The 21640-nt window shown below is 42.0% G+C and overlaps 1 protein-coding gene across 1 annotated transcript in view; it reads right to left on the minus strand.

The window, feature by feature from the left end:
- The window catches only part of TCERG1L (transcription elongation regulator 1 like), a 1516577-nt gene that overhangs the window by 975232 nt on the left and 519705 nt on the right, over nucleotides 1-21640 (minus strand). Inside the window, exon 5 of the mRNA XM_069239738.1 lies at nucleotides 7667-7792. Coding sequence (XP_069095839.1) covers nucleotides 7667-7792 — 126 coding nt within the window. The remainder of the gene's footprint in view (nucleotides 1-7666; nucleotides 7793-21640) is intronic.

Here is a 21640-nt window from a genome sequence, read left to right on the forward strand (position 1 = left end):
GCTGAGAAAGGGGGAGTCAGCAAGAGGTCAAAGATTGAAAACTAATGCACTTATATACCGGATGAGAGCAGAAAGATTGTAGAAAACACAAATAATATGTATGATCCAAAACTTGACATGGAAACTTTAGAAACCACTAGTATAGTTCAAAGCTTTACAAAGGGATTCACTACTAGTTTTAGTTGGCTTAAAGAAACAGAGGGAGGAATTCTCAAAACAAAATTAATACCAGTATTAATAGTGGTAGCTTGCTTCCTATCAACATTAGCTATATACAAAATAGTACAAATGATAATGATGAAAAAGAAAGCTAGAGACATGAATAGGAGGATAAAAGGAGATTTGGCATTGAGTTATAAAGTGAATGAAGAACATAAGAGATTGAAAGAAAGAGAACATTTGAAAAGGAAAAGAGTTTTATGAAATAGATGGTATTTATCTGAGTAAAATGAGATTAAAATGATAAAACACCAATAAGTGAAACTGAAGACATACATTTGTAAAGATCAAACTGTAACATAGTGCTAAGAAGCATAAAGTGCCAACATGGGATATCTGTAAGCCCTACACCAGGTTACATTCAAACATAAAGACTGACTGTGATGGAGTATGGGTCAGATAAAGTTTGAGGTAAGTCCCACTGAAGATTTACTTCCTTAGTTTGGTGCAAAGGGTCCATTTGAGAGCTGTTGGGGTCACGAGCATTGATGCCGTTGTGCAAACAGATAAAATTATGCACACTCATGCTGATCCTTCAAGCAGAGGCATGGTTCTGATGTGAAAGGGCCCATTCACAAAGAGCTCAAAAGCTTGATATCAGGAGCCAAAAACCACTTCCAAGGACCCAGTTCTAGAGAGGCATCTCTTTGGTTCAGTAGCTGGTTGAAGACAGGTCCAGTAGCTGTAGTAGGTGTTTTGTAAGTCTTTTGTGTGCCTAAAACTTCAGAAGAACAGGAGGCAAGTTAGCAAGCCCTTGGAGATCTTGGGTTCAAGGATGTAGAGAACAGGCCCAGTCCTTCTCACTCAAGGCAAGAAACAGCAGGCAGCATGCCAACACAGCAAAGCACGTAGGAAAGTGTCAGTCCTTCCTACAGCACAGCACAAAGCAAGCATTAGGCCAGCACAGCAATGCAACTAGCAGAGTGGCAGTCTCTCCTGGCAGCTCAGCAGTCCTTCTTCCTGGCAGAATGTCCTCAGTTTCAGTAGAGTTCTGATTTGTAGGGTTTGGGGTTCAGTAGTTATGTCCAGTTTAGCCTTTAAAGTGGGAGAGACATCAAAGAGAGGCCTTTGAAGTGCATAAGGTCCCTGCCTTTCCTTTCCTGGCTCCAGACACTCTACAGGGGATTAATGCAGCCCTTCATTTGGGGAGAGGTACAGTCCCGTTCAAGTGTGTCACCTCCTCCCTCACATCTACCCCAGGAAGAACCATCAGAATGGTGGTGGGCCATCAGGGTGCAAATACAACACCGCAGCTCTCTTGTATGTGACCGTCTAGAGGGAATGCACAAAGCCCAGCTGTGACCTACCCTAGACGTATAGTCAGAGACAGGCAGAGGAACAGAATGATTAACGTAAGAAAATGACAACTTTCTAAAAGTGGCATTTTCAGACTCACAATTTAAAATCTGACTGCACTATAGGTAATGATTTTGAATTGTGAGTCCAGAGACACCAAACTCCAAATTTCTATTTTTCCCAATTGTAAGTTATGCTTAAAGGTTACTGCGATGCAACCCCAATGTTAACCTATCAGAGGGCTAGGCCTTGCAGAAGTGATGAACTAGTTCAATAGTTTTTCACTATCAGGACAAATTAAACTAAAAAATACATGTCAATCTTTTTATTTACACTGCAGCCTGCCACTGGGGCTAACCAGGGCCTACCTTAGGGGTAACATATGTAATGAAAAGGAAGGTTTGGGCCTGGCAACTGGTTACTCTTGCCAGATCAAAATGGCAGTTTAAAACTGCACATACTGGCTCATGCAGTGGAAGGCCTGAGACATGTTTACAGGGCTACTTTAGTAGGAGGCACAATCAGTGTTGCAGGCCCACCAGTAGCCTTTAATTTACAGCCCCTGCAAACATATAGGGCACTTTATTAGTGACCTGCAAGTTAATTAAATATGCCAATGGTGGAGAAGCCAAAATCACTGTGTTTTAGAGTACAGAGCACCGGCACTGGTTAGCAATGGTAAAGTGCACAAAATCCTAAAGACAGCAGAAATGAGGTCCGAAAAAAAGATCAGAAGGCAAAATGTTTGGGGATGACCCTGCAGAGAGGGTCAAGTCCAACATACATGTTTAGAGAAAAAGCTATTATTTGATTTAGTGTGAACTGTATAATCCCAATTTTGTCAATTTAAATTGGATTAATGAACACGTTTGAGTATATATTGTATTCAGAGGACATGTTTTCAAACAATAGAAGGTAATGAGCTTATCCTGCAAAGAAATGAGATTATGACAAAATTTTACTATATACATCGCTAAGATTCTTTTAATGTTTAAGTTCCGGGAACGTCAGCTTTCCTGAGTAACTAGAGAGGCTGTGACATAGAGATATTCCAGAGTTGCATCGTCTGATACAGCTTTGGTATGTGCCTTCATGCAAAGATATGTGTTAAAGGTTGCAGTCTAATGTTTAGCTATTCACTGTGAACCAGTAGATATTAACATCCACAGAGAAGCTGGTAGCACCCTGCAGAGTGACGAATCAGGTGGCAATATCCAAAGTCTCTGTTTTTCTTTCCGATCCCATTCACCTTTCCCCTTTTTCTGGGTTTCTGCTAACCTACATATTCCAGTTGCTTATGATTGGCTGGGGATGCTGAGACGTTTAGAAAAGAGCAGCGGTCCCCTGCGATGCAGAATTCTGGTTGAAGGATTCCACCGATAACTTGTGAAACTCCTGTCCTTGCACCCCTTTGTGGTGCAATCTGCCTGTTGAAATGGCCTTGCTGGGGAAATGTCTGAGATGTACCTTAGTGTTTCTTAAGTTCAATATTTTGCTCCTTTTGGACATTTCAGAAATGTTATAGAATATGACTTTTTATAATGTACCCATTTATTATTTTTAACCTTTGTCCCGCTTGTTGTTGGAGACATCAAATAAATGTATTTTCCTAGGTTTTTAGCCCTGTGGACCTTATGCATGCTTTTTCCAAGCAAATTGTGCAATAGGAAAACAAATCAGGAGGGCTGTTCCTCCACACCAGTTGTAATCGTGATCAAGTTTGCAAGTCTTGCTACTGGCTGATTTGGTGTTATCTTCCATCTCGTATAAAGGTCCTGAATATTTTAGAGATTTGGGATGCGCCACCTACAATTGTTCAAAATTAGATTTGATGAACTACCAGCAGGAATTGTTAATAAAACATGACACGATGCAGCGTGATACAATCTTTATGCGTTAAGGACCTCATGACAACTATAAAAACATCATAGAAAAAAATATCACCCGGCCCAACCCAGTTTAGCTACTTGTCTGTGGCTTCCGTAAGGTCTCAATGTGAGGAAATTCAAAAGTAATGTAATAGTTGAAAGAAGTGACTTAGCTTTACTCATTAAATGGTGGTTACAAATGTCATAGAGCCGACCATAGAATGTTTGGACAGCCCCATTCAAAGCCTGACACTATTAAATAATTCACCTCCTTGCTGTGGTAGGGCCACACTGGAACCACAGCCCTGTAATCCCTGCTTCTACTTTCAAATCCTTCTATTTTCTCCAGCCCCAAATTTAGGGATGTAAAGGTCTTCTGCCCTCTGACTGTGGTTGCGGAGGACCTGCTGTCACTGGAAGACACTGCCCACTTTGTGCAGCAGCATCAGGTTCACGAGTATGGGCTTGAAAAGGCCCAACCTCTGAAATTATGAGTTTTCGTTTACAGTGCCGGCCCAAGGGCATTCCTGTAATGTATAGCAGCACCGTTCAATTTAATAGGAGCTTAAGTATTCAGGGGCATAGTTGTCATTACTGCAGCAAGTGCAGTGACACCAGTGCTCAACAGTGTAAGGAACCTACTTTGCTTGAATAAACGGCTGTATTGTATCACCCAGTCACTTGATGTGCGCCATTTTTATTGCTTGGGTTAGGACACATTGCACACTTGGGGCCAGATTTACAAGAAACTGGAGCATGTGCCAGTTTTCTTGCATCACCCATGCCCCACCTAAAAATGACGTAAAAAATGGTGCAGTGAAATCTTCTTGATTTCACTGTGCCATTTTTGTCGGCCTTCTAACGATGGATCGCTCCCCCTTGCATACATTATGCCTGATACAGGCATAATGTGGTGTAAGGGGTCGCAAAGTGGCGCAATGCATGCGTTGCACCACTTTGTAAATATGGCTCAGCGAAAAGTGCCTCCATGAGACACATTAGCGTAAAAAATGATGCTAGTTTGGCACAAGGAGTCACTAGAGCCTTGTAAATCTGGTCCTTGGAACGCCACAGACTAAAGTGGGAAGATTTTACATTGTTCATGTATAGCAACAATAGAGTGAAAAAGACTATGAAACAAATTAAAGAACCCAAACTGGCAAACATAAGCACATTTTATCGTGTTCTCTCTCATCCGTAATCAGTCTGTAATTATCGATACATGAGAATATCTGAATTTCTGTCAATTATATGCAGTGTGGACCTACAATGGTAGTGGAAATAGAACGATTATTAAAAATAAATTCCCATAGTCATTTCATTGAAGTTATAGTGAAGTTATGAGGACATGTCGGAGCATGTATTGCACATAGAAGGTTGGTGTTAATGGTGGGTGGCAAACAACACTGCGCGCACAAATCTTAAATGCTGTTTCATTCATGAGGCCAATTAATTATAACTACGGGAATAAACAAACACCTTAGCACCTCGGTGACACAAGGGAGCTGTAATAGAGTTTGAATTCACACTCACCTTCTACAGTGTTATCACATGTCAAGCAATATCTTTTGGGATATGTCGGGTGTGGGAAGAGGAGAGAACTGATGTCAGCTTCGCAGCATACTAATTCCACATTAGTGCATTTTTAATCCTCACCTACTAAGTGCTTTCAGAAACAGTGTTTAATATTCAAACAATACTTTGATATTTTAACAGTCATGTTGACTGGGGAAATTAGCACCACATTTGAAGAGCTCAAGTACATACCATTAAATTACACAAACTATTCAATATGAATAGTAAATTGGGCTATGTAGCGTCCCCCTCGTAGGTGCAACCTCGTTTTTTAAGTAAAATGGCAGCAACATAGGTGGTCATTCTGACCCTGGCGGTCTTTGACCGCCAGGGCGGAGGACCGCGGGAGCACCGCCGACAGGCCGGCGGTGCTCCAATGGGGATTCCGACCGCGGCGGTAAAGCCGCGGTCGGACCGGCACCACTGGCGGGGTCCCGCCAGTGTACCGCCGCCCCATTGAATCCTCCGCGGCGGCGCAGCTTGCTTCACCGCCGCGGGGATTCCGACCCCCCCTACCGCCATCCAGATCCCGGCGGTCGGACCGCCGGGATCCGGATGGCGGTAGGGGGGGTCGCGGGCCCCTGGGGGCCCCTGCAGTGCCCATGCCACTGGCATGGGCATTGCAGGGGCCCCCGTAAGAGGGCCCCTACAAGTATTTCACTGTCTGCTGCGCAGACAGTGAAATACGCGACGGGTGCAACTGCACCCGTCGCACAGCTTCCACTCCGCCGGCTCGATTCCGAGCCGGCTTCATCGTGGAAGCCTCTTTCCCGCTGGGCTGGCGGGCGGTCTGAAGGCGACCGCCCGCCAGCCCAGCGGGAAAGTCAGAATTACCGCTGCGGTCTTTCGACCGCGGAACGGTAATCTGACGGCGGCACTTTGGCGGGCGGCCTCCGCCGCCCGCCAAGGTCAGAATGAGGGCCATAGTCTTTTTCAAAATGCACATGGCCAGACCTCAAAACGTAAGGGGGAAAATTATATAGATAGAAATATGGACAGCAGTTAGGTTTCACCAGGGTTACAGCTGTGACTCCTGACTTGCCCCTTGAAACCTCTGCCACTGCTTTCATGACCACTGACCTCAGTGGTGGCAAACTCAGTGCCAAGGACAAAAGGGCAGCTCTGCATTCCTTATTTTCTTCCTGTTTTTCGTTATACTAATAGTGAATAATATTTTATTATTCACTGTTACTGCAATAAAAAATGAAGGACACTTGATGTAAAGTAACACAAAGCAGCGCATAGCACAATACTGAATTGCTTTGGAATACTATCCAATACAATCCTGATTTGGAATAGAGAGTAATTCTGATTTCCACCTTAAAACGTTTTGCTTGGTTGCATCACCGAAGTGCCAGAAACCCAAATGCAATCATGAGTAAGTGAGAATGTTTGAGACTAATGTGAGTGAGTAAGAATGAATTAACATATTAATTTGTAAATTAATGTGATGGAGAACGTGATATAAAACTTGTGAGCTTGCCATTGGCTCTGACATACTGAAAGTAATTATTGTTTTAGAAAGACATCTAGATCAACTGGCTGAAATTCATAGCATGACAGACACCTGTGACAAAGTACTGGCACTGGTATACTGGGCATAATTATTGGCATGAAAAGCACCTAAGAAAAAATAGTGTTACTGGCATACTAGAAGTAGTTCATGGCATATAGGGTACTCATTATAAAAAATTATTTATTTGAGGAAATGTCTGGCATGTGGATACCAGTGGTAAAGTCCTGGTACTAACATAATGGAGGATATTCTTGTCATAAACATGGCCAACCTAGTGTGTGGGAGGGTGGCAACCATGACAAAATACTGACCCTAAAATGCTGAGGTAGTTTTTGACTCAAGGGTCATATACTCATGGTGTGTAGACAACATACATTGCAAAATTCTGGCACTGGCTTACTTTATATCATTTTTGATGTAAGGGGGCATCCATGGAACATTGGGTCACTCATAACAAAATGCGTGCTCTATCACAATGGAGACAATGTTTTACATATGTTATCACCCTACCATGTTTTAAACAAAATGGGTTCAACTGCTTGGGAACATAAGGTTTCATTGGCTTGGCACACCGTGAAAGAATTTGAATATTTAAGGGGTGCTCTTCCAGCGCCTATGGAATATTAGTAAATGTGTGTGAAAATTCTGATTGTGAAGACACCATTTCACCCATGAGTCGATGACTGCCATATGACTTGATTCAGAAAGAGATGTTAAGAATCAGCTCAGGCTGTTGTTAACTTGTAGAGACACTTATAGCATGAACTTCCATTTGCACACTGACTATTGTGATGATGTGTGGGGGTAAAAGCACTTGCTTGTCATTTACTTGATTTTATGTGGTACATCGAAATCAGAATGTAGATTTGGGCACCAAGTCATGTTCATATGAAATTGATGGTTCTTATTTCCAGCTTAACCTACACAGATGTAAAATGTAATACTTTTTTTTACTCCAATAGTGACAACAACAACAACAATTGTGATAAACACAGATCATAGAACATCTTGTACTCGAAATCTGCAATCTTACCAAACTTCAAAAAGGTAATGCACATTTTCTGTTTTGTGTTATTTGCTACCTTTAAAGTTAAGAAACAGTATGTTTGATGTACTCTCTTAAGAAATATATAAAAAAACCTATTAGATTTTAGAATTTGGAATGTACCTACTAACTCATGAACAAACTCACCTTCTGATGTGTGATCCACCAAATTTGTTGCCATAAAAGCCACTGCTGGAGAAGATGCAGTATTCAACTTTGTCAGCTGAGTAGGTATCAAAGGAGTAATGCAACTGTCCATTCTTGAAGTGACACCTGTAAGTAAACACCAATAAAACACACATTTATTCAATAGCACTTAATAGAAGAATGGTACTTGTTCAAAATTGATTTTACTTCTGCAAGTTTTCCAGTTTGTTGATTGAAATATCTTATTCTACTTTGTGTATCAGTTGCATTTGAATAATAAATGCTAGGCCCATACAACCAGATGTGTGTACTATGCATTTGGCAAAGGTGGTCATAATATGTTGAATGCATTGGGATTTTGGGAACTGACCTATCCACTAATAGGTTGGGTCAGACAATAGCAAATCGTGACCTTCCTCATTAATATTAATGAGACAGGTAGAAAACTGTGACCCAGTAATATTCATTGGCTTGCTAGGGTCACTAGACCTCCATGTCTGTGACTGTTTTTCAGTAAAACAAATATTTATTTAAATACAACTCATTTTCCTAAAGAAAAAAAATGAAGTTAAGCAAGATAACGTTCCCCATTTTTTTGAGGAGTAAACAGTGGTCCTATGAATTTCACAATAGAAATAGATCTTGGAGAGAGAAAGAAGCGGATTATGCAAGCAAGGATAAAACAGTAAATGTGGGTTGTGGTAAGTGAAATATATTAAAAGTGAAATATATGAAATAAAGAAATAAAGAAACTATTATAAATTGGGTTACTGGTTGAATGGGGGTTTGAGCCCTGATGAGGCAGCAACCACAAGCCTAGTCAAGATAAGACACAAACAAATCCCCCATTCACTTCAGGGATCTTGTGCATCTGTAAGGCAACCTCAAAAGCCTTCAAACTGCTTGCCAATATTGTCTCCCACAAAAAGGCAGGCACCAGACATTTAGGAATATTGGACTCTCTTGTGTCCAGCAGGGCACTTAAGAAAGGCTGCCATCATCACTGCTGGACTCTGCCAGTCTTGTCTTGATGTCTAACTCCTTAAGGCCCCTTTCATGAGCCAAACACTCCAGAGTAATTCTATCCTCCATGGCCAGTTTCCTCTGTTCTGCATTCATAGTCAGTCTCTTTTCCTCCACCATGAGCTTGGATTCCTCCCTGTCTTCCATTCTGCCAGCTTCATTAGGGACTGGCTTCAATACAACACACTGCTCCCTGCACAGGAGGGATTTCCAATTTTGGGAAGAGGTTATTGCCACCCTCAACAGGTTGCATTCCAAGACCCTCCTGTAGGTCCTGCTCTGATCCTTCCCTTTTCTCCTCTTCCTCCTCTTCCCCCTGTAATCTGTTATGACTGGCAACTCTTGGGCCCCTACCCATGCCCTCAACACCTTCTGAAGCTCTGCTTTCCTGATACCCCTCTTGGTGAGCAACTTCCTCTAAAGGCAAAATTCCTTGAGTTCAGCCACAGTGTAGCCCTCCAGATTGGCAATCCCAAACTCCATCTTTGCAGGTGACACAATCAGTCAGGTAGGAGAAATATTGATTTAAAAAAAACAAAAAGCCAATCAGGGTGAATTTAAAACTCAAATTGGTCTTAGATATGGGGTAGTAGTGTACATAAAATCACTCTATGGCACTGCACTACCACAAATCCTATCCTCACCACTGATCACCAGAGTTAGAAACTGGGTTACTGGTTGACTGGGGTTTGAGCCTTGGTCAAGCAGCAACCACCATCCTAGTAAGGGTAAAGAACACACAAATCCTCAATTAACCCGTGCTCAACCCCCCTGGTAGATTGCACAGAGTAGTCAGCTTCACTTAGAAGCAATTTCTAAATTATTTGTGCAACACTTAAACCTTAAATCAATGAAAACACCAAAGAAAATAATTCCACATTAGCTTAGAAAAATAGAGTCTAGGTTATTAAATAATACAAGACCAAAATGACAATTAGTAGGTATTGAATTTCAAAGTGTTGAGGGAAAATAGCGCTAAAAGGCATAAATCACCAATCGTGGGTATCTGGTCACACTAGATCACACAAAGACACAAGTTCAGACTGACTGCGTTGGAGAGTAAGCCAGAGACAGGGATCTAACCAGGCCTGCATAACAGAGTACCCTCAATCCTAGTTTGCGAAGCATTCTGCACATTCGCTTCATACTGCATCACGCAGCCAAAGTGATGTTTCTGTTCAGATATGTGGCAAGGTCCAGTCCTTCTCACTTAGGCAAGAGGGCAGCAGGTCAGCACAGCAGGGCAGCAGTCTTTCAGAGCAGCAGCCCACCTTCCTCGGAGCAGCAGAGTAGTCATTTTTCCTGGCTGAGTATCTACAGGTCCAGAAGTTTACAGTGGTGGTGTCTGAGTTCCTTTTGTTACACACATTTGTTCCTTTGAAGTGGGGAGAAGCTGCTAGAGGAATGCCTTTGAAGTGCAGACATGCCCTGCCTTCTTGGTCCTGACTTAAGACTAACTACAGGCAGTTTGTATACCTTTGTGTGGAAAAAGGGCACAGCCTATTCAGGTGCAAGTTACCCTGGGACCTTCTCCTCCCTCCCTTCCTGCCAGTGATGGCCCATCCAGTCACACCTAAGCTCCCATTGTGGTTGGTTGTATGTGAGGAATACACAACGCTCAACTGCCAACTACACAAAGTCATCTGACCAGAGACAGGCTGCAGGCACCAAATGTTTAAGGCAAGAAAATGCCAACTTTCTAAAAGTGGCATTTTCAGATTTGTACTTTAAAATCTGACTTCATCTTCAGTTAGGATTTTAAATTTGGATTGCAGAGACACTAAACATGAACAAGTGATCTCTTACTATAAGGGAATTACACTTACAAATGTAACAAGGCAACTCCAATGTTATACTCTAGAAGAGATAGCAGTGAAAAATTAATTTAAGAGTTTTTCACTTTCACAACACATGAACCTTAAAAGTACATGTCTGACTTTTTAAATACACTGCATCCTGCCCTTGGGGCTGCCCAGGGCCTACCTTAGGGGTAAGTACATGTCTTACAGAGGATGATTTGGGTTTGGCAAAAGGTTTATTTTGCAAATCCAAAATGGAAGTTTGAGCCGTGCACACAATCTCTGCAATGGTAGGCCTGAGTCATGTTTAAAGGGCTACTTAAGTGGGGGGCATAATCAGTGCTGCAGGTCCACTACTTGCATTTAATTTATAGGCCCGGGCACCTGTAGTAAACTTTACTAGAGACTTACAGGTAAATTAAATATACTTATTGGGTATAAGCCAATGTTACCATGTTCTGAGCAGAGAGTACAAGCACTTTAGCACTCGTTAGCAGTGGTAAAGTGCACAGAGTCCTAAGACCAGCTACAACTAAGCCAGCAAACACAGGAGATCTGAAGACAAAAGTTTAGGGGGAAACCATGGCAAACATGCTAAGTCTAACAGTAACAATTGTGACATACATGGAGACATCAATTTGAGTGGTTTTCTGATACATTTTAGATAGTAACGGAAATAGAAACTCTTTATATGTAAATGCCCAAAACGTTCTACAATCTGCTGTATCAACAGCATAACTCACAGTCCATCAACTAGTGTCAAATTTAGTGGCATTGAGCCAACACATGGATGCTTCCCAATCGTGCATCAACTAGCTGAGCTGTGACATTAAATCATATTTTCTAATGATCGAGTGCTCATATTTTTTGTGATCATGACAGGAATGAAATTAGTTACTTGTTCCTAGATATTGCCATACAACCACAGGCTTTTAAGCTAAGCTTGAAGCAGATACAATTAGTAATATGAAGGACATGTTCTATTCTGTTCTTTAACCCAACACCCTTTCCTCATTAAAGGATAAATAAAGTAAGAGTACACAATAACGTAGATAAGTATTTGGGAGGAAGGCATGAGAAAACCTAAATACTTTATTCAGAAAGAGATGTTTCAACTAAACCCACCTGAATCAGCTATGCTCTCAGCTCTTGAATATCCTCACAGATGATTAGCCGCGCTGTACAAATCCAAGTTGATTGGTTGATTGATAGCATCAGATTCATGAAGCACTACATTGCACACTGGAAATTGCCAATTATAAATGTCTTTTTAATATGGAAACTCTGGAAATCCTCAATTCCATTCAGCAACTAGAGGATGTATGAGACAGTGGACATGTTGGCGGAATCCAAGATTATGGGGAAATGAAAAAGTAGCATCTTGCTTACTGATGGGTAGACATACCCTACAAAATATTTTATAAAAGTGAATAGCATCTAGGGAAAATAAAAAGAAGAAAACATCTAAAAAAAAAACAACAACAAAAACAACATTGCGAAAATGGAAATGTCTACACTGGTGACAAAAGAACAAAACAAATAATGGGAAAAAATGTAATGACCTTCTGGATCATCCAGGAAACCCTCAGATACAATAGACGTGTGTCTGGCCCATAATTATACTTCCCTGCTTCAGTTTATTTCCCCACTCATTCCTCTTCCCTGAACATTAGAATACTCATAAATTAGAATGAAATGTGTTATTTGTTTAACGTAGTGGACAGATAGATTGAATGCACAATAAATGCTAAGTCTGAAATGATGTCAGTAGTTCTGGGATGTCAAATTGCATACTGCTTACTCACTGCTATCTGACATTGTTATTGTTGACAATGTATACAGTTGTGTGCTATTTTTATATCATTGTGGTGCTTGGCCAACATTGATTTGTTTGGTAGCTTAAGACTGAAACAATATTTAATCTCTAAAGCATTCTGACACTACTGATGTTTGGTACTCGCTGCATAAACCTGCCAATTAGCCATAAATAGATAATCAACTAAATAAATATATAAATGAAGAGTTTCTCAAACAAATTCACTTTGTACCATTTATGAAACTATTTATTTTTGATGAGTCAATCTGGACAGCTAAATGACAAAGTGATGTTTGTCTTTTATCACTAGTGTAGCTCATTAGTACAAAAGGAACTCTTTTCAACTACTGCTATACTTGCACATTCTGCAGTGTAAGAAATTGTTTCTTCCCTAAAGCACCCCTTCAGCACTTTTCCTATTGTGTACAATTAATTTGGATTCCACTGAGGTCTATGTCTTTCGTACTTCCTAGACTCTGATGTGCTTCTATACACAATGGCAATATGTGCAGCACTGTTTTGTGCAGCACAGATTAGATTAGTCATATCTGCTTCTCTAGGTCCTCAAATCATTTTAGTCATCTCAAGCTCCTTTGAGTCCTTCAATGGTCTGAACACTCTTGGAGCTAACAACTAATAGTATTTTACTCCTACTAGGCTTAATTAGAAGTCCAAATGTTCTACTATTAGATTCCTAATGCTCTTCAAATGATTCTTTAAATATGTTTTGAAGTCTGTAGCTGCATTAAAATAGCCTCGCTGGATAAAAAATGGCCTGGGTTAGTAAATTACCTGGGTTTTTGATAAAAACCTCATTCCTAACCAGACATTCACCACCTCTAAACCACTACTCTCCGTCTTACACATTGTTTTTCTCAGATCTCTTGTATTTTCAATATTCCTTGACACTGACAACGTACCTTTCAAACAAATTCTGACATGAGAAACCCATTGTTTGTTACCTGAGTATTTTTGTCAGAATATTGGGCCTGATTTAGATTTTGGTGGCAAAGGTCCTGCTTCCAGTTTTCCATCAGAAAACTTGTTCGCTGCTTTGGCGGTCCAACTGCTCGATTTAGATGTTTGTGGGCCCATAGGAGAAAGATCGCCCGAGTCCCGCCGACTCTCCAAGAATCACAAGACATCTCAATGACGGCATTGGGAATAGGAGTTGAAGGCCTGACTCCACCCTCCTTTACCACTGAGCAGATTTGGATGTGCCTTACCACCAAGCCAGCGGTGGCAGTCGGACCTCCACACCTGAGTTGGCAGATTGGATGGGAAATGGGGTACAAACCTATCTTTTTCCCCATTCTACTTTCGTATTCGACTAGCACGAGGGAACAAGATCTTCTGTCACTGTTGCCACTGGACCATGGAGAAAACATGACCCCCTGTCACTGGGCTTAAAGGTAAGAACCCGTATTGGTTGTGTATGTTGTGTGGTCAAGACATGAGCTCGGGACCACTGCAGTCATATACATGTCACAGGAATTTTGGAGGATTACTGTGACATGCATATGTGGGGAGCACAATTATGTTGGACATAGATAAGGACACTCTGGAACGACACATTTCGCACACGTACATAACTGTCATTTTGGTGTCAGTATTCATTGGTAAATGAATACAGGCTTCACAGTGACGTTACATTCACACCCATCAACTATGTAAATGTGTGCACATTGCAAGGGGACATGCACCTGTGATGTTGTGCTTCTAGTTGTGTATGTGACTCATTACGTCTATGTGTGTGTGTGTGATTTGATTGGGTTGTTGAAGCAGAGGGAGCTGGACTGGGTGATGTGGTTGTGACTATATGTGTACCACTTGGATACGGATTTGATGTTGTTGTGTATGTTTGGTTGTGTCTTGTGTTGCTGTATGCAACATTTAGGTGAGTGTTACTGTGTGTTTGTTGTCATCATGTGTGTGGTTGTGTGTTAGTGGGTTTGTATAGATGGTTGTGTTGGTGTGGTTGTGTTCTGTGTAGGTGCAATGTCACTAATGTATGTGTACTATGTCATGGATGTATGGCAATGAATGGTTTTAGCATGTCCAAGTTGTGTGGTCTTGGAATAGCAATGATTATAGTGTGTATGTAGTGTGTTGTGGAGTGTGTTGTGCAGGGGGACACATATGGCTAAGGTACAGTGTGTGTGCATGCCTTAAATCTATTCCATTGCCACTGTCATGGTACAATGTCCATTGGATCAAGCAACAGGCTCCAACCATCTGCAATCTGCTGCCAGTACAACACATGCAGAATTGGAATATCTTACTAGGTTTGGCGAGAAACCACTAGCCTGATGGCTAGGAAGAATACTCCGTTGTGGTTGTCTGCGGCTCAGCCACAATACATCTAAATAAGGTGTGTGGAACACTGTCAACTTGATGGGGTTTTTGGATCCGCTCCTACGATGGAGTAGAGTAGAGTAAATCATGTTTACAAAAAGATTACCCTATTGGTTTTAAAAGTACAAGATTTAACCCAGTTTTTGCAAATGATATATAGGACACAAATTATTTATGTTAAACAATATGTTATTTATGATAATCTTACATACAGCTGCTTCCCACGCTCACGAACCTCTTCTTTCCATGGCAGAAGTCGTTGCTTAACTCATCACTTTCCATACTGGTGGCTGCAGGAGCATCTCAGCTCACATTTCTAGCTGACTGAACCACTATCAATGTCTCTTGAATTTCAGGCTCTCATCTCTGAACAAAACACCAACCACATAATTTAACTTCCTGTCCTATTCAGTGACATGAACGTAAAAGGGGTGGAACTTACAGTTGGAGGACATGGGCTCATTTGCCATCAAATGTATAGGCTCTTACCTGATGTCAATAACTTTGAGTAATAACTTGGTGGTAAATGTATTCCATACTTAGGAGGAAACCATTATATTGGTCGAATAGGATGTTTGGTTGTGGATGGAGGTCAACACTTTGTGTAGTGGGCCATTTTTGCCTTTTGGATTACTGATCGCTAGTGCCTGAGTTGTCATTGGAACTTCAGTTTGCCCTGACCATTGTCTGATTACCACTATTTTCTTTCAAGTGGTCATTTGTATCTCTTTGGTTTTGAGAGCAAGATGCAGACCATTTGTAATATGTGTTTATGTGATAGTTTTGCCATGGGTTATTGGGTTTAGGTTTTTGGATAGGTAGTTGTAGGAAATTTGGTCATTAGTTGTGCAAGATCTGAGGCCACTTCAAGTAATAGGTCCACAAAATCCTTTTACTGGGGACCAATCTCCCCATTGTGGTGCTTGTCTCTATCAGAATGGCAAAGAAGAGCTGTTCAAGTCCTACTCAGTGGTGGTGGGTTGGGCTAGTAATCACATGAGCTGGCCCACAACAATAACATTCAATAAATAATTGTTAAATCAGTGCTTTTACTTTAGAAAAAGGAAAAAAACATTTATCACACATTTTGCACACATTAGTTTACACATATTTACATAAGGCAGATTGAAAATACCTTTGATGAAAATATGAAATCATATTTGACCCCTAAAAGGTCATAACCTCCAAAATAACAGTACCCACTCCTCTACTAGAAAGCCCATCACAAAATAGGGGGTGTCACTTTAAATAAAAAGGCCTACTGGCTTTATCAAGGGTCATCACTGCATATAAGTTAAGCCTATTTGTTAGTTCAAAGGTGCCCCATGTTAAGAGGTAAGCAAACCACAAGTTAAACATTATCAACCTTTCACCATAGTCATTAATCTTGTATAAATGCAATCAATGCAAGATCATCCTATCTCTGACCGAAGAGTACACCACCACAAGAACCAACTTCTCTGACTGAATGATTAGCTAAGTAGACTGGAAGTGATGATCTTTGGGAAAACATACCTTATCAACTTCTTACATTTCCACTAATCCACCCGACTCCTGCCCCCACTCGCACAGACCCTTCGCATCAGCAAAATAAAAAGAGGAGGTCTAGCATTCCCCTACACTACACCCACGACTTGCGACAACCTCCCTCTCCACATCAGGGCCTGCTCCTCCCTTCTTGAATTCTGCAACATGTTGAAAACATGGCTCTTTGACAAATTCTTGCACTGCCTCCCATCACCCTCAGTTATACACCTACACCCTTAGTCACAAAATGCAACCATAGAGACAGCCCCTAGATAGTGTGGCAATCCCAGCTATAGAACAAAGGCTCCAGCCTTTAGAATGCTTTAGAATTTAATCAGGAAGACAGGGAGGTCATCTTAAACCTGAACCTGTGGAGCTCGGCTCAGTGTTTTTTTTCAAATCATATTAAGAGGGGGCTGCTCCCCTCCTGCAGCTCCCTCACGCTCTTTGGTTTACAATGGTGTTTCCTCTGCTTTCTTGCAGCCATCATATCAGTCACTACTTTGGGAATTAAAACAGCTCGCAGGGAATCATTGGGGGCTCCCTCGAGGGAGTACGAATTTGGGCCCATATTTATACCTTTTTAGCGCCACATTTATTCTGCTTTTTAACGCAAAAACGGTGCAAATGTACAAAATAGAATTGTATTTTGCATGTTTGTGCCATTTCTGCATACAGAAATGACCCAAATACGGCGCTAAAAGTATAAATATGGGCCTTGATGTTTATATACGACATTACCCTACAAGGTTTGTGTGCATTTTTTCTTTTTTCAGCAGGGTGCTCGGTCCCATCTGGACATCTCGGCCTTCAATCTGATGGGGCCTTTTAGGGAGTCCCCTTGACCCAGCCAGTTCCCCACGTAAGTGGCTTCATCCTCATTGGAGCTGGAGTCAGCATTCTTCCCTTCAGTGTCGGCACCATGCGGGCCAGGTACATTATACTATGGTGGTTGCCTCGCTCACTCCTAGACAAGGGAATGGGAAGCATATTATTGAGGAGGGCATAAAAGTGCTCCTTCATCCTCAGTAGTGGGCTGGGGCATTGACATAGGGTCCCAGGACCCTTCACCTTGTCTCCGTGGAGTGATGCAGCAAGATTCCTCATCTTATCTTTCTGTGTTGGCTCCTAGGGATATGAGAGCCCTTGTAGACAGAAATTGAAATGGGGTGTGGGGACCAGACATTACCCTTCCCTGAAAATATATGATTATATCATGTGCAAAGCCCTGGCCCACCCCAGGGACATTTTCAGAAAACGGTGGCAGAGCCCCATGTGCTCTGTTTGAAATGGGTATATCTTGGGCCCGGATTGTTCAATTTTAAGGATTTTGGGCTCTTTTTACTCATGATGGATAAAAATTCCAGCATGCCTCAAATGCAGTGCAATTTGCAGGAAGCAGGTTGAACTGGCTCTTTGTACCAGGTTTCTTCCTGTTCTTTGTACCAGGTGCTTATCTCCTTCTTTTGGGGTGTAGAAGTCCAAATCTTCCCCCAGCTGGTCCTCCTGGTGGTCTAAGGTAGGCAGCATCACTGGCCCTTGGAGAGGCCCACTGGTCCTGTGGTTAACTGGGTCAGATTCCATAGGTATTTAGGGCATCAGAGGGTTTCTCCTACCAGTTATCCATGACTGCTGCCACCATCATTACAAGGAAAGGTGGAGCACAAAAAGCACACTCTCTCCCTTGTGCAAGATTCACCTAATGTAGGTGGAAGGTTCTTAAAGTCAGGCACATCTAGCCTATCCTAGGGTGCCACATCACCTCTCCACCTCTTTCCCATATGTCCTGCACAGAACAGAGGGACAGTTCAAGATGGTGCTGTCCAAAAGTCACTGGTCACATCTTCTCTGTTAGACTCAGTTCCATCCCTCATTGACATCATTGCCAGGGCCTTTCCCACCAAAACTTCAAAGAGGACCCACCCTCCTGTGTTGGCTCCAGTTGTCAGGACTTCCACCTTTGTTCAGTAGGCGTGGGCTGCTCCCAGCCCTAGCAGAGTGTGACAATGAGATGTAGATTTTTTTCCCAACCCTTCCTTCCCAGGAGCTGAGGGAGCCACTGTTCATTAATCCTTTTTTTGCAGAGAGGCCTTTATTCCTTCTGTTGGGAAGCAAAGTAATTAGCTTGGCCTAGCAAGGTGACAAAAGACCTCGGCTCTGAACCTGAGCTGAGCTAGACAAAATATGAGCGTTTCTAAATACATCAATCATGTAGCCTTCTGATTAGGCCCTTTTATCAGTTGTTTTAGGGGTAGGCTTTCTGAGAAGTTGCTTGGGACTGTGTTGTGGTTTTGACAAGTCCCTTCAACTAGATGTAGGAGTCTCCTAGCAATTGTCATACATGAGCGTTTTGAAATGTTATTTGATATGGCTTGTGTAAGTGTCTTGTGAACTTAAGGTTGTATGAGCATGGCTTTAATAATAAAATAAAATACAGAGAGGATGTGTGTGTGAGAGAGAAGTGGATAATTTTTTGTGTGGATGGATTATTTATAGACCAGATTTTGTGTGTTGAACTTGATACACAGGGAGGGAGTGATTGTAGAATATTTTCCACATGAAATACCATACATTTTAAAGAAAATTCTACATATTATAAGAAATATGCTTCAGCGTTCATCTTTACATTGTACATGATGCATGCCTTTACATTCAAAGGGGCATTTTTTGCTTGTGCCCCCCTTAACGGCACCTAGCGGCACCTAACGACACCGTGGTTGCACCGCATTTACAATACGGCTCACCATGGCGGTTGTTAGCACAATACCTTCAACATTTTTTACACTATTGTGGTGCTTTGCTTCACTAGTGTCAAAAATGTTGACACTAGTGGAGCAAAGCACAGGGAGGCCAATAGCTTAATATGGGTGCTTTGAGCAAGCATTAAAAATGACTGAAAAAATGGCACAGTGAAATGTAAATTTCACTGCACCATTTTATGGGGCCTCGATGCACCGGCACGCCCCCCCTTGCATACATTATGCCTGACATAGACATAATGTGACTCAAGGATTTACAAAGTGGCACAATGCAAGCATTGTGACACTCTGCAAATGTGGCGTGTGTGAGACCTGGCATCCTTGGCATGGTTTCCCCTGTCTTTTTTGCCTCTGCTTCCTGTGTTTTTGACTATGTGCTGGACTTTGTTTTTGCTGGTTTTTGGTACTCTGGGCACTTTAACATTGCTGACCAGTACTAAAGTGCAAGTGCTTCCTGTGTAAACTGTAATCATGATTGGATATCCCTGATTGGTATACTTTATTTACAAGTAAGTCCATAGTTAAGTGCACTAGAGGTCCCCAGTGCCTGTAAATCAAATGCTTCTAGTGGACCTGCAGCACTTATTGTGCCACCCACATGAGTAGCCCTGTAAACATGTCTTAGACCTGTCGCTGCAGTGTCTGTGTGTGTAGTTTTGCACTGACAATTCGACCTGGCCAGTGTTCCCACTTGCCAGGCTCAATCCTTCCATTTTACTAGATATACGTCAACCCTAAGGTGGGCCTTAGGTAGCCTCATGGGTGGGGTGCAGTGTATTTAAAAGGTATACTGGTGTGTTTTACATGTCCTGATAGTGAAATCGGTTTTCACTATTGCAAGGCCTATCTCTCCTATTGGTTAACATAGGGAATGCCTTTAAATATATTTGAACTCACAATTTAAAAATACATGTTTTGGTAAAGTTGGTTTTAGATTGTCTGTTTGAAAATGCCACTTTTAGAAAGTCAGACTGCTCAGCTCAGACTGACAGTTGAGCTGTTTGTGAATTCCATCTAGAAAAGACTCAAAGGAGATGATGAGTGTCCTGCATATCCTGATGAATCTCCTAGGCTACAGCGGGCGGGGAGAGCTAACACTTACGCTTGAAAGGGCTGTGCCTGTCCTCACACAAAGTGGTCTCCAACCCTGTGTGTCTTGGGCAAGGCAGAGTCTTGTGAACAACAGAGACTTTCCATTGAAGTTTGCCTACTTCAAAGGCAGAGATGAGTATAAGCAGTGGACCCAAAACCCTAGACTAGTAGAATACTTCTGGATCAAGAGGAACCTCTGCCAAGGAGAAGAGCTGAAGAGCTGGAGGAGAAGTACTGCCCCTTTGCTGTGTATACTTTGCTGGGTTAGCCTGCAATTGCTGCTTCTGCCTTAAAGAGGACAAAGACTGGACTTTGCTGTGTATCCTGCTTGTGAAGATTCTCCAAGGGGTTGGACTGATCTTGCCCCCTGTTCTGAAGTCTCAGGGCCATCAAAAGTCTTCATTTGCCAGCACCTGGGCTCTCTTGCTGAGACCCCTACCTTGCCAGGCTGTGCCACATCCAGTCCCTGGGCACTTGGAAGGAGAAGCTGGTGAACCCAAAGTGAAAATCCATGCACCACAGCCGAGCAGCAGAAAAATCAATGCAGCGCCTGCACTGCGTCTGAAAATGGGCGCATCTCTGGTGAAATTGATGCATTGCATTGCCAGCTCAGCGCGGATATATGGCTGCCGTGCGTCAGGATTTTCCACCCATCGTCCCTGGGCAACTAACCTGCAACATCACTGCACTGACCTGAGGCTGCTTGTCTGGAAATCGATGCAATTCTCCCGTGCAAGGAAAGAACTGACGCCCAGCGGAGAAAGAATTGATGCGCGACCTCACTTGCGAGTAAGGAATCAATGCATCGCTTGCTTTTCCGATTTGCCTGTAAGGCTTTATTTTTGATGCATATCAGATAATTGGTGCAAAAAAATGCATCTATTGATTTCAATTGATTAAGGCTCTCTTTACTTTAAAAATTAATATCTTTGCTTGTCTATGTTGGAATATTGGCATTTTGGTCTTGTTTTATTTAGATCAGGGATACTCAAAGTACGGCCCGCGGGCCTCATGCGGCCCCTCTGACCTTTACATGCGGCCCCTGGGGCAACAGGAGCACTGGGCAGCTGTTTGCTCAACTCCGCACTAACACAAATATTAAATACACACACAATAATTTATTTCAAACTTAATTGGTGCTAATGAAAGGAAGTAACTAGGGACTTCTGCACTTAACTTTAGAAACACCTTCATTTTTAAAGACATCTTGCAGCATAAGTGTAAAACTAAGACAGTCTCTTCACATTAAGTGTGTTTAGTTAACATGCAGAACCTTTTCGCCTTAGTACAATTTATTTTATCAGTGCATTGAGATGCATTCCTTTTAAAGTGATAGTTTTCAAACATAAATTTGGAAACATTAATTATTTCCCTTACCCTGAGAACACCATCAATAGTAAATTAAAGAGGCAAGTCACTTGGTATGTGCACTTTATGGTGGCCTGGGTTCCTAACATACATAAACAACATTATAGTTTATTAAATCAAACACAGAAGCAGGTTTTGTGCAGCGCACACCATGAATCATGTATTTCGAGGTCATCTTAAATGTGATAATGCAGAAAAAGGAGGGTAAGTGACACTAAACAATTGCCTAGGATCA

The sequence above is a fragment of the Pleurodeles waltl genome, chromosome 6 (assembly GCF_031143425.1).
Source record: "Pleurodeles waltl isolate 20211129_DDA chromosome 6, aPleWal1.hap1.20221129, whole genome shotgun sequence".
NCBI lineage: Eukaryota > Metazoa > Chordata > Amphibia > Caudata > Salamandridae > Pleurodeles > Pleurodeles waltl.